The following is a 12,208-nucleotide window of genomic DNA, read 5'->3' as shown; positions in this document are numbered from 1 at the left end:
AAGAACTTTATAATTATGTAAAAACTAAAAAAATAATTATAATTAAAGTAAAAAAAATATATAAAAGAATTGCAATTATGTAAAAACTAAAATTAATAATTATAACTAAAATAAAAATTATGCTTAGAAGAAAAAATTATATGAAAAAATTTTTTAAAAAGTCAGAATACTGAACAAAAATCATTTTTTTTCTTTGTGTTAAAAAAATAAAATAGACTTGAAATTAATTCTAATTCATTATAATAATAATTTAATTAATTAAATCATTGATTGGAATTTTTTTTCGCAAATTATTTTGAAATTTGTCTTTTTGTTTAAATATTTAGTTAAAAATTTGAACAAAACTGGAAAAAGAAATTTATTTTTCCAAAAAAAGCATTTTTTCTCCCACTCTTTTTTTATCTACTGATTTTTTTTTATCGAGTTTCATTTTTAGGCGACAAAAATAATAATTCAACTTCCCTGTGTAGTAACACGAACCAGAAGCTTCTATATACACTTAGCTAATAACAAAAACAGAGAAAGACTTGTGTCCCTCTTTATCAAATCTTTTATAAATCACTTAGAAACAATTTTCCCCATTATTCATTTATAGCAAATTTTTCTTATTAAAATGAAAAAAAAATTTAAAAAAAAGAAAAAAAAAGAAAAATCTCCACTTGATTTTACAAATTACAGAAGAAAGGGATAAATTTTTCTTAGTTATTCGGCGAAATATTAAATTTTTTACTTAAAATTGAAATAAGAATTTCTAACTATTTTAGTTTTAATGAAAAAGTAAAAAAAATTTTATTTTTTTTCAATAAAGTTTTTATTAATTCTTTTGAAATAAATTTTTTATTAATTATTTTGAAATGCATTGTTTATTAATTTTTTTTTTAAATAAATTTTTTAATTGAGAGTATTTTTAGATTAGAGGATTTTTATTTTGAAAAACTTTCTGTCTATCGAGGTAATAAAAAAGGGCGAACGTTACGCGACGGTCGAGAAAGAAAAATGAAAAATGAAAAATTTTTCAAACATTTTTAACAATAAAATTCAATTTTGATAACAAATTATTTTTAATACAATTTTAACCAAATTTACCCAGAAGAATACAATCATTTTTAAAAATATTATTTAAATTCAATTATTTTCAAAAGTTTGAATAAAAATTCAATTATTTTCAACAAATTCTAAAATAAAAAATTTAATTATTTTTATAAAATTGTAAAATTCTTGTCAAGAATTCAATTATTTTTATAAATAATAAAATTCTTTTGAGAAATTCAATTATTTTCAAAAAATTTTCAATTAAAATTACTTTAAAAAATTATATTATTTTTAAGAAATTTAATGAAATTCTTCAAAAAAAAAGTAATTATCTACAAAAGAATAATTCAATTATCGGGAAAAAAAAATTGTTTTAAAATTTTTCAATTAATTTCGAAGAATTTTTTAAATCATGAATATTGAATAAAAATAATTGAATTCCAGTGAAAAATTATATTTGTGAAAATAATTGAATTTGTGAGAAGAATTTTATTAAAAATTTTCAAAATAATTGAATTTCTGAGAATAATTTTAATATGTACTTTTAATAATAATTGAATTTTTCAAAGAATTTTAATATAATTTTTAAGAATCATTTCATTTTTCGAAGAATTCAATTAAAAATAATTGAAATAATTAAAATAAATCATGTTTAAATAATTGAATCCCTGCAAAAAATTTATTATTTCTGCAAATAATTGAATTTTTGAAAAATTAAAAAAAAAAGAATTGAATTTTTCAGAAGAATTTTTATTAAAATTGTATTTAAAATAATTGAATTCCAGCGGAAATTTTAATATTTATAAAAATATTTGAATATCTAAAAATGATTTTAATATTTATAAAAATAATTGAATCCCGGTAAAAAATTTTATTTATTTATGAAAATAATTGAATAATTGCGTAAAAATTTATTTAAAAAAATTAATAATTAATTGAATTCTTCTGAAGAATTTTATTAATTTTTAAAAATAATCAAATTTCTGCGAAGAAATTCATTATTATTTTTTTAAAAAATAATTGAATTTCTGTGAAAAAATTCAATTATTTTTTTAAAATAATTAAATTTTTTCTGGGAATTTTTATAAAATTAAAATAAAATAAAAATAAGTAAAATTTTGATGAGAATTTTATTATTCATATAAAAATAATAATTGAATTATTTACGAAAATTTTTTTTATTTATAAATATTGACTTTTTGCAAAGAATTTTGTTACAATTATTGAAAATAATTGAATTCTTCATAAAATTCAATTACTTTCAAAATTTTAAGTAAAAATTATTAAAGAAAACTATTATTTTCAAGGAAATTGTAATAAATTTTTCGAAACAATTCAATTATTTTAAAGAATTTTAATAAAAATCTTGACAAGAATTAAATTATTTTTAATACAATTTTAATTATACATTTTCTCAAAAGCATTCAATTAATTGAAAAAATGTTGATAAAATTCTTGAAATGAATCTAATTATTTTCAAATATTTTTACAAATATTTTACAAGAATTTTATTAAAACTTTTTTAAATAATTGAATTCCTGCGAAAAAATTTATTATTTTTCTACAAATAATTGAATTTTTGAGAAAAATTTTATTTTAAGAGAAGTGGAAAACTATTATTTTATTTTTTAATTTTTTTTATTGTAAAATTTATTTATTTCTATTTATTGATATTTATTGTTAATTATTGATATTTATTTATATTTATTGATATTTATTTATATTTATTTATATTTATTTATATTTCTTGATATTCATTTATATTTGTTGATAGTTATTTATAAACGGTTGATTATTTATATTTATTAACGTTTATTTATATTAACTTTTACCATATAAATTAACAAAAAAAAAATTTTTTTCTGTTTCAGGTACCGAATTAGTTCACAGCTGATGCGCATCACCAGTGACACAATAAACAAGTTCACAACTTTTTTTTTTTTTAAATACTACTGTAAATTTAGAATTAAAATAATATTTTTCTACGATTTTCATTTGCAAGAAGAAAATAACAATTCGACTGAGATAATAATAGTAATAAAAAAATAATAATAATAGTTTGTAATAAGAATAGTAAGAAAAATGATGAAAAAAAACAAATAATAATAGTGATAAGAATAAGAATATAGTAATAATAGTTAAAAATAGTTAAAATAATTGAAATAATTAAAAAAATAATAATAGAAATAATAGTTAAAATAATAATAATAGAAATTTTTCAAATGATGTTAAAAAAATGTATGTGTGTTGCGCGTATGTTTAGTTTTACATTCACAAGTCTGACAATTATTATTAATTTTTTTTTCTATTCAAAAAAATACTAAAAATCGTAATTTATTATCGTTTTTAAATTTTTTCGTAATTTTTTTTTCTTAATTTTTTTTTAAAGTAGAAAAACTTCGTTATGTAAATAATTATTCATTAGATAATTTTTCATTACTATTTTTTTCGTATCTTAATTTTTGAACTTTTTTCCAGCTTTTTTTTTGTTCGTTGATAGTGAAATTTTTTTTTTGTTTTTCAGCGAATTGTCATTTTTGTCTATGGGGAATTTTTTTTTTTTTATAAAAGGAACTAGAATTTTTGGAGAGAAAATTTAGAAAGAAAGAGAGAAAGAGAGAGAGAGAGTATAAGAAAGTATAGAGAGTGATAATTTTTTTTTGTATCGATTCAAAAATGTTTGTCATTTATAGAGAAGAAAAAATTGGATTTTTTTTCGGGGGTTCTGTTCTTTTCTCCACACTTTTTGCCTCGAAAAAAAATAAAGCCAATTGGTTTGTACACTCTTGAATTGTTTAAGTATAAACAAATGCATTATATAAGTAGACTTGAATTGTTTTTAGATAGAAGGATCGTTTTAGAGCTAAAAGTTTATTTATTCCTCGTTTGTGAGGTTGATAATAAAAAGAATTGCAGATTTTTTATCGAATTTTTGTCTTTTTTATTGTCAATTTACCTTTGTGAGAAGAAAACAAATTGTAACTGTTGTGGAAGGACCTTTACTTTTGTCAATTTACCTTTGTGAGAAGAAACAATTGCAACTGTTGTGGAATGACCTTTACTTTTGGCGATTTACCTTTGTGAGAAGATAAAATTGCAACTGTTGTGGAAGGACCTTTACTTTTGTCAATTTACCTTTGTGAGAAGAAACAATTGCAACTGTTGTGGAAGGACCATTATTTGTAAGGAATTTTCCTGATTCAATTAATATTGTACCCTTGTAGAAGGACCTTAAACTGTATGGTAGTTTCCCAATTGGATTAATATTCCACTGTTGTGAAAGCACCATAACTTGTAAGATATTTTCCAATTGTGGAAGGACCATTACTTATAAGGTATTTCCACAATTCAATTAATGTTTCCCAGTGTATAAGGACCACAATTTTGTTAATATTCCTCTCTTGTAGAAAGACCATTACTTTCAAGGTGTTTCCACAACAGTAAAAAACCATTACTTTTAAGGTCTTTCTACAATGAGATTCTACTTCCGCCATTTTTACAGGTACCACTACAAAAATACAATAATTTTTCCCAATAATTTTTTTTTTGAGAGAGGGGGTGGTTTCTATAACAAAATTGTCGAAATTAGTTGAAAATATGATTTGGAAGGCGAAGAATTATTATTTTGTATTGAGAAAAAGAAAAACGAGGAAAAAATGAAAGAAGAAGATCCCTTTTGGCGTGATGAGACTTCTCGTGCGCGTTAATTAGTTCGGTAAAGAGGGGAGGGAGACTTGGGCTGCTGTTCTATAGGTGGTCTTCAAATGCGTGAGTCATCATTACCTCATTTACTTTCGTAAAACAATCTTGCCCGGCAGTTTTCGATGGATTTAACTATATTAAACTTGGCACCGCGTAATTAAACTTTCCCCAAAGGGTGCAACCAAATGATCGTATATAATTTTTCCCGCACTTTTTTATTTTGAATTATTTTGCTTTATTGTAAATCCCTTCGATTAAAAAATCCCCCCCCCCCCCGAATATAGAGAATTTATATTTTTAAATCATTTCAATTTAAAAATTAAATTTTCTTCGCCCCAACAAAAAAAATTATTTTAAAATATTTACTTTAATCCCCCTTCGAAAATGAAATTTATTTTTTCCAAAAAGAAAAATTAGGTAACATATTTCAAAATGAGAGGAAATTTGTCAAAATGAATGAAATTTAATTATTATGTTGAATAATTTATATCTAGGGGATTTTCTGTATTGTTGATTTTTACTTTATGTAATAAAATGTATAAATGTCTAAATATTTTTTCTTCCTCTCAGCATTGAGAGAGAGAGAGAGAGGGGGGGGGGGGGTGAGGAAGGGGGGAGCGCGAGGGTTGAGGGTGAATTTTCAGGCCTCTTTATATCGTTTCTACTTAATCCTTACAAATGCCAGTGTCGTCCAGGTTTTTCCCTAATTTGTCCCACAACCCGCATCAAGCGCTCTCTAATCTTGACGAAACACCAGCAAAACTTATTCTATAGACAAACAAAGGAGAGTAAGAGAAAAAAATCTTTATTAACGATAGACTATTAAGTGCAAAAAAAGGGAAAATTATTTTTCACCTCAAAAATTCGAATAGAAAACGGATTTTGAAAAAATTTTTTTTTATCAAAAAAAAGAAAGAAGTCTTTAACTTTTAAGATCCCAAAGCGTCAGTTTGGTTTTTTTTCCCTCTTTTTCCCTTAGCAAAAAATGTCTACGAGTTTTGCCCGCGAAGAAAACAGAAACTCCAAGAGTGTGTGGGGGGAAAGGGGGAGGGGGGGGGGGCAAGGCGAAAAAAAACCGGAACACGAGGGAGGCGTCATGGAGACTCCAGAAGTCGAAGAACTTTCGGCCTCTATTCTCTCTTTTGCTCTCTAGTCGAGAATCGATTTTCTAGATTAAGAATTTTTTTTGGAATTTTGTTCTTAAAAAAAGAAAATAAAATTGAAAAATATTTGAAATTTTCCAGGTAATTTTTTTGTAATAAAATAAAATAAAATTTTCCATGTGTACAAATAGGGTTTGAGAATCGTGTATGTTTGTGTATGAGGGTTTTTCGACTAAACGTGGGACAATTCTATTCCAAGCGAGAGGAGAGACAATATAGGGAGGAAAACTAGCAAGTCAAACGCAAAGCGGAGATGACAAATGAAAGGAGATTCGTGCCTCGACTGTTTCATCTGTATTCCCCGACTAGATAGGTTGCAGAGATCTGTCCTCTTCTTAAATGCAATTGGCGCTATAATTTAATTAACGTTTTTCTCCGTCTCGACAACGCGCAATGTCAGTCCGAGACATTCTATTTTGTCTAAAAGCGAGGATAGGGTTTTTTTTCCCTTCCACGAGAATCCATTTTCTAATGAAACACTGGTACTATTGTCAAATTTTTTCTAAATTGTCAACGAAGTCTATAGAAGCGAACACAAATAAATAAGACAGAATTAAATAAAGACGATGAATTAAAATAAAACCAAATAAAGATAAAAAAATTGGTAAATTTTAAAAAAGTACTACAAGTAAATTAAAAGAAATATAAATAAATTAAAAGTTAAATGTATATCGAAAGTGGGGATTTTTGTGTCTAGGAAGAATTTACATTCGCTTGTGGTTGTTCAGTGAGGTCGTCGATAGAGGGTGGGGTTAAAAAGGCAGTTTATAATACGTCAGAAAGGAGGAGGAGTCGACAGTGTATAGTCGACAATGAGAGTTTAAGGTGCGGATAGAGAGGAGTTTAGCCTGGAGAATTATCAAACATGTTAATTAGGAGCAATTAAAAGCACCATGTGCCGTTTGTTACTAACTATTTTCCCTTTGTACTCGCGCTATCTCCTTCGGGTACTTAAGCTTCCTTTCCTGAATGCAAAGACTCGACTCGTCGCTTCCCTTATAGACACATCGCGATCTTGGATCTCAAGACAGAAATGTAACTTATTATCTCTATAATTAATGAATTTATTCAGTTGCCGGCTCGTTAATCGAATTGCCCTCTCTTCGCGATATACACGCGAGTCAAACAAAACCGTTTACAAAAAAGGGAAAACCCCACGGGGAGAAAAATTTTATTTATGGCTGAAAACTGCGAACTGAAGATTTTGCTACTCTAGAGAAATTTATTCCTACTTCTTGACGTTTAGAGGTATTTAGAAAAACGTACGAATGTAAACCAAAAAGAATGGAATTTTTTGGGGGTAATACCGTTTATGTAAAAAAAATTGTGGAATATTTTTTAAAAACTGTTCGTCTTTCCCCTCCCTCCAGTGGTGCATGAATATTTTTGTCTTTTGAGGTTTCCAAAGAAACTATTTTTTCTTCTCTCTTCTTCCTGGAAAATCCGTTGCAGCTCCGTTGTCCGCACTCTCGGTTTCGTTCGGCAGACGCTCCATCCTTCGCAGTCAATTGGACCTGTATAAACAAAGAAGAAGAAATGAGAAATCATAAATGAGAACGAGGGACAAGAAACTCTAAATGAGAAGGAGAAGAGAAATAAGAAATTCTAAATGAGAAGAAGAAATTATAAATGAGAATAAGAATGAGTAGAAGAAATAAAATAAGAACATGTATAAAACGATATATAGAAAGGATGATGATGATGATGATGATAATCGTCTCTCCCTCTCTCATCAAGAAGACGCATCGACATTGATAACCGATCGATTAATTCGGTCCCCGTCGCCTGATTTAATTTTTTTCGTTTTTTTCTCTTGTGTGTATCATCATCATCATCATCCTTTCCGTAGCCGCCTCCTTAAGTCAGATCGCGCAAGATGGCCGCGGCCCGGTAAATAAGCGACTGTCATCTGACGCCCGCAAAAAGCGGATACAGACTGGTCTCTTGGATTCTCTCTTTCTCTAGCATACTTGTCTTCCTTTCGTAGTCTCTCTCTCTCTTTCTCTGTCCCCCCATTCTCCCCTCACCCCTTTTTCGTGCCACTGCCTCAAAGCAACACTCACCCTCGAGCCTTAGCGTCCTCCTCCGCGAGTCTAAAGATTAATTACAAAAAATCCACGCGACGCGAATTGAAAACGTCGTTCCACGAATTGCCATTGCTACTGTTGGAGAAATATATATATATATACACTAAAGGAAGGACTCTTTTGCCTTATGTATGGTAGTCCACACGACACTTTGTTTTTACATCGAAAAAATTGCGAGACGAAAAGAAGAAGAAGGATTTTTGATTGAATTTAGTTGCCGATGATCATGCGCAGGAATCAATTTGATGATTTTTGATATACTCGATGGTTGAGATGCGGGATTTATTATAAGTATTGTATGTCGATAAATGAAAAACTGCTTTATTGAAACTTGATTTTACTTTTAATAGAATATGTTTTTTTTCGTGAATGTGACTTTATGTCATTTTATTAGTTGGTTTTTGCAAAAATCGACAGACCTTTATAAAAGCAGAAGAGTGGGGGGAAAGGGAGGGTAAAATTTCTTAGTTCTCAACCTTCATTTGTTCCGAATTTCGTTTATTTTCTTCCCCTGATTCAGAAATAAATCATATATATGTATATATATAGAACTGGTTGACGGAGTCATTATAACGACATTAGCACATCGTCTTTCACGATGAGAGGCATTAGGGAAGTTGCGTTAATCCTCTCAAGGACGCGTTTTTAAAATATCCATTTTCTTTTATATTCTGTTCAATTTTTCTTCACGATTCTTTATATTTTTTTAGTATTTTTTAATTTTGAAAATATTTTTAGAAATTTAAATGTTTCGTTAAATTTTAAAACGTATTATAAATTTAAAAAATATTTTCACTATACCTTATTTTTTTAAGAATATTTTTATATATTAAATATTATATTTTTAAAAAATTTCAAAATTTTGAATTATTTATTTGAAAAATTTTGTTAAAAACTATTGAAATAATTTTTTTTGACTTACACAAAAAATTTGAGGGAATTGGTAATGTTTTTTGTTTAATTCGAAGAGATTTCACACGCGGTTGGAATTCTCGGCGAAAATTCGCAGCGTTCCGGGCAGGTTTCGCAGTTTAACAAAGAGAGAGAGAAGGAGAGAAGAAGGGAAAGAGAAAAAAATACATACGAACAGCAAACTGTGGAGATAATTAAAAGGGGATCTCTCATAAAAATCGAGTCTTGATTCTGGATATAATCGCTCATACGACTGTGTTGTCGACATCGAGTCGGGAGAATCGATTGCTAATTCCGAAAGACACGAATTAGAAATGCTAATATATATATATAGCAACCGGCAACTTTTTTACACTCAAAAAAAAAAAAATAAATATCGAACTTCTCGTTTCGAATTTACAAGTTTGTTTTAAATTAACTCTTAATCGAGAGAGACGAAGGGAATGTAAAAAATTTTTCTAAACCTTCTTCTCTTTTCTCTTACTTCGTTAAAAATATTAATTATATCACGAAGAAACAGTTTCTTATTTGTATTTTTTTTTACTTTTTTTTATTTTCAATTTTTTTTACATTCAATTTCTTTTACTTTCAATTTTTTTAACTTTGAATTTTTTAATACAGAAATATTTTTTAAGTCAGACATTTTTTATCTTCATAAATTTATGACTAATTTACAAAAAAAAAATTTGTTTTAATTTTTTTAATATACTTAAATATTTTTTAAGTTAGGAATTTTTTATCTTCAAGAATTTATGACTAATTTCAAGGAAAAAAATTTTTTTTTCAATTTTTTTAATTCATAAACATTTTTTAAGTTAGAAACTTTTTATCGCATTAAGAATTTATGACTAATTTCAAGGAAAAAAATGATTGTTCATTAATAATTTATTTTTTTCTGTTTTGTAAATTTTTTTTTACTTATTTGTAAATAAATTAAAAGTTATTTTTTTCTATTTTGCAAATAAATTAACAATTATTTTTTTTAATTTTCTATTTTGTAAATAAATTAACAGTTATAGAACGATAAATAATCAGTGGAACAGAGGTAAAATTGATCAATAATGCAACGGGACAATCAACGAGTAAGCGACAAATAAATATTACGTAAGAAAAGAAATAATTAGAAATAGCAAAAATGTAAGTGTAAATAAGTTTCGAGAAAAAGTGATAATTGTTGGTTATAAATTAGTAGTAAGTGAATAGTAAATAAAAAAACAAATATTAAATAAATAAAGTAAGAATGAAAAATAGAATTAAAAAAAACAGTAAATAAAATATATTTTGCACTAAAGTTGAACATTTAAAATTATAAAACTTAATTTAATTCGATATAAATACTAACGAATTTTATTTATTTCTCGTGTTAATATTGAATTTTTCATTAATTTCGTTTATTGTATTTTCTTAAAAATCTTTTTTAATTAATATAATTATTGTTTTGTTATTTTTGATAATAAATAGTAATAATTTTTTATTATTTTTATTTTATTATTTTTTATTACTTTTTACATTTTATTTTTTATAATTATAAAAATTTCAAAATAATAATATAAAAAGATTAAATTAAAAACAGTTAATAATTTAATTTATATTTTATAATTAGTAATTAATGTTAAATAATTAAATAACGTTTATTACAATTTATAAAAATCGACCCTTTATTTTTCTTCAATTATATAGAAATTTTTTATTTCTTTTCATGTTTCAAGTTTTTATTAACTAAAATTGTCACGTAATTATAAAATTAAATTTTAATTTTTATTTTATAGAATTAAAATTATAGAATTTTTAATTTAACTTTGAAATTGAATTTCGACTTCTCAAAAATTGAAACTTTCATCCCAAAAATTACAAATTCCCCTCGAAAAAAAGAAAGAAAAACGAAAAAATAGATTTAAAAGGAAAAAAAAGAAAATTTTGCCCGGGGGAAATTTATTTTGCATACTTCACTGAAAAAGTAATTAAAAAATTTTTCTCTACATACGGTCCTGAATATTGTTGCTAACATTTAACGTACAAAAAAATTACAAAAAATGAATGAAAATTCGTGTGAAGAATTAAGAAATACAACATTGAACATTTAGACAAACTATCGTCGATTATTTATCGAAAAGTTTTGGTGGAATTTATTTTCCATTATAAAAAAAATCGGAATAAATCTCCCTCACAAAAAATTGTCACTTTTCTAACCTCAAAAAACAAACAGTTTACATTTCATGGAAAAAAAGAGTTGTAAATAATATGATAAACAATTTACCTTTATTTAACGACATGTAGAAATTACCGGAAGTTGTTTACAGTTTCTTTTAATAAAAATTTGTAATTTAATAAACTTTTGAAGAAAAATTTTGTCGAGAAAAACTGTTTTACGCGACGCCGTGTATAAAATACTCGCGAATGTGAAAAAATGTCAGTTCCGCTGTTTTACAAGTTTCCGAAATTCAAAACCGGAAGTGTGTGATTTGGCGGAAAATTCAAACTTGAATATCGTTAAACAAAATTTTTTTTAAGTATTTTAACATTATAACTATGTAAAATAATTCTAAACTTTATTTTTTAATATTAAATTAAAAAAAGACTTTTCATTTTTTGCTAGTATATTAAATTAATTATTTATATTATTATAATTATAATAACAATAATTATTATTTTTTAATTAAATTAAATTATTTTTTGAATATTATAAAAATAATATTAGTAATGAAATTACTAAAAAAATTATTATTATTATTAGGTATTATTAATAAAAATAATAATAATAATAATAATAATAATAATAATTTTTAATTAGGGAATAAAAGTTTTTTGAATGGAAAATTGGACTTTTTTATTATGAAAAAATATAAGCAAATGTTTTTTATTATGGAAAATTGTAAAGAAAAATTTTTTAACATTAAAAATTCTAAGAAAAAATGTTCTATTATAAAAAATTGTAAATAAATTGTTTTTATTATCGAAGATTAGAAGAAACAGGATTTTTAAATGGAAAATTGTAAAAAAAAATTTTTTTTCCCCTGAAATTGTAATAATAAGTAGAAGACAATAAAATTAGAATCGAGTGATGTCTAATTACTAATTGGAGGATTAATTTTGTATATTTGTCAAAGAACAACGAAAAGGACGTGGCACTTGATCGCGGGGGCGACAATAAATTTACCAATTATCAGTTTAAACTGCAATTAATTCGTGTTGTCCACGTTCGAAACATTGTGGGAAAGGAACTATTCGAAATTGGCGCCAATTGTCTAATTGCTTATTACGTAATTACTCATTGGTAATTGTCTCCTTTCATTATATTTCTTTAATGGAACG

The 12,208-nt window shown here is 25.3% G+C and overlaps 1 protein-coding gene across 1 annotated transcript in view; it reads left to right on the top strand.

The window, feature by feature from the left end:
- Nucleotides 1-3,428, top strand: part of LOC122512664 (ubiquitin carboxyl-terminal hydrolase 48-like) — a 166,042-nt gene extending 162,614 nt beyond the window's left edge. The window contains exon 18 of the mRNA XM_043628633.1: nucleotides 2,904-3,428. Coding sequence (XP_043484568.1) covers nucleotides 2,904-2,926 — 23 coding nt within the window. The 3' untranslated portion in view covers nucleotides 2,927-3,428. The remainder of the gene's footprint in view (nucleotides 1-2,903) is intronic.
- The last annotated feature ends 8,780 nt before the right edge of the window (nucleotides 3,429-12,208 follow it).

Source organism: Leptopilina heterotoma, unplaced genomic scaffold (assembly GCF_015476425.1).
Source record: "Leptopilina heterotoma isolate Lh14 unplaced genomic scaffold, ASM1547642v1 Lhet_123, whole genome shotgun sequence".
In the NCBI taxonomy this organism is placed as follows: Eukaryota; Metazoa; Arthropoda; class Insecta; order Hymenoptera; family Figitidae; genus Leptopilina; species Leptopilina heterotoma.
This window is presented reverse-complemented; position numbering and strand designations above follow the sequence as displayed.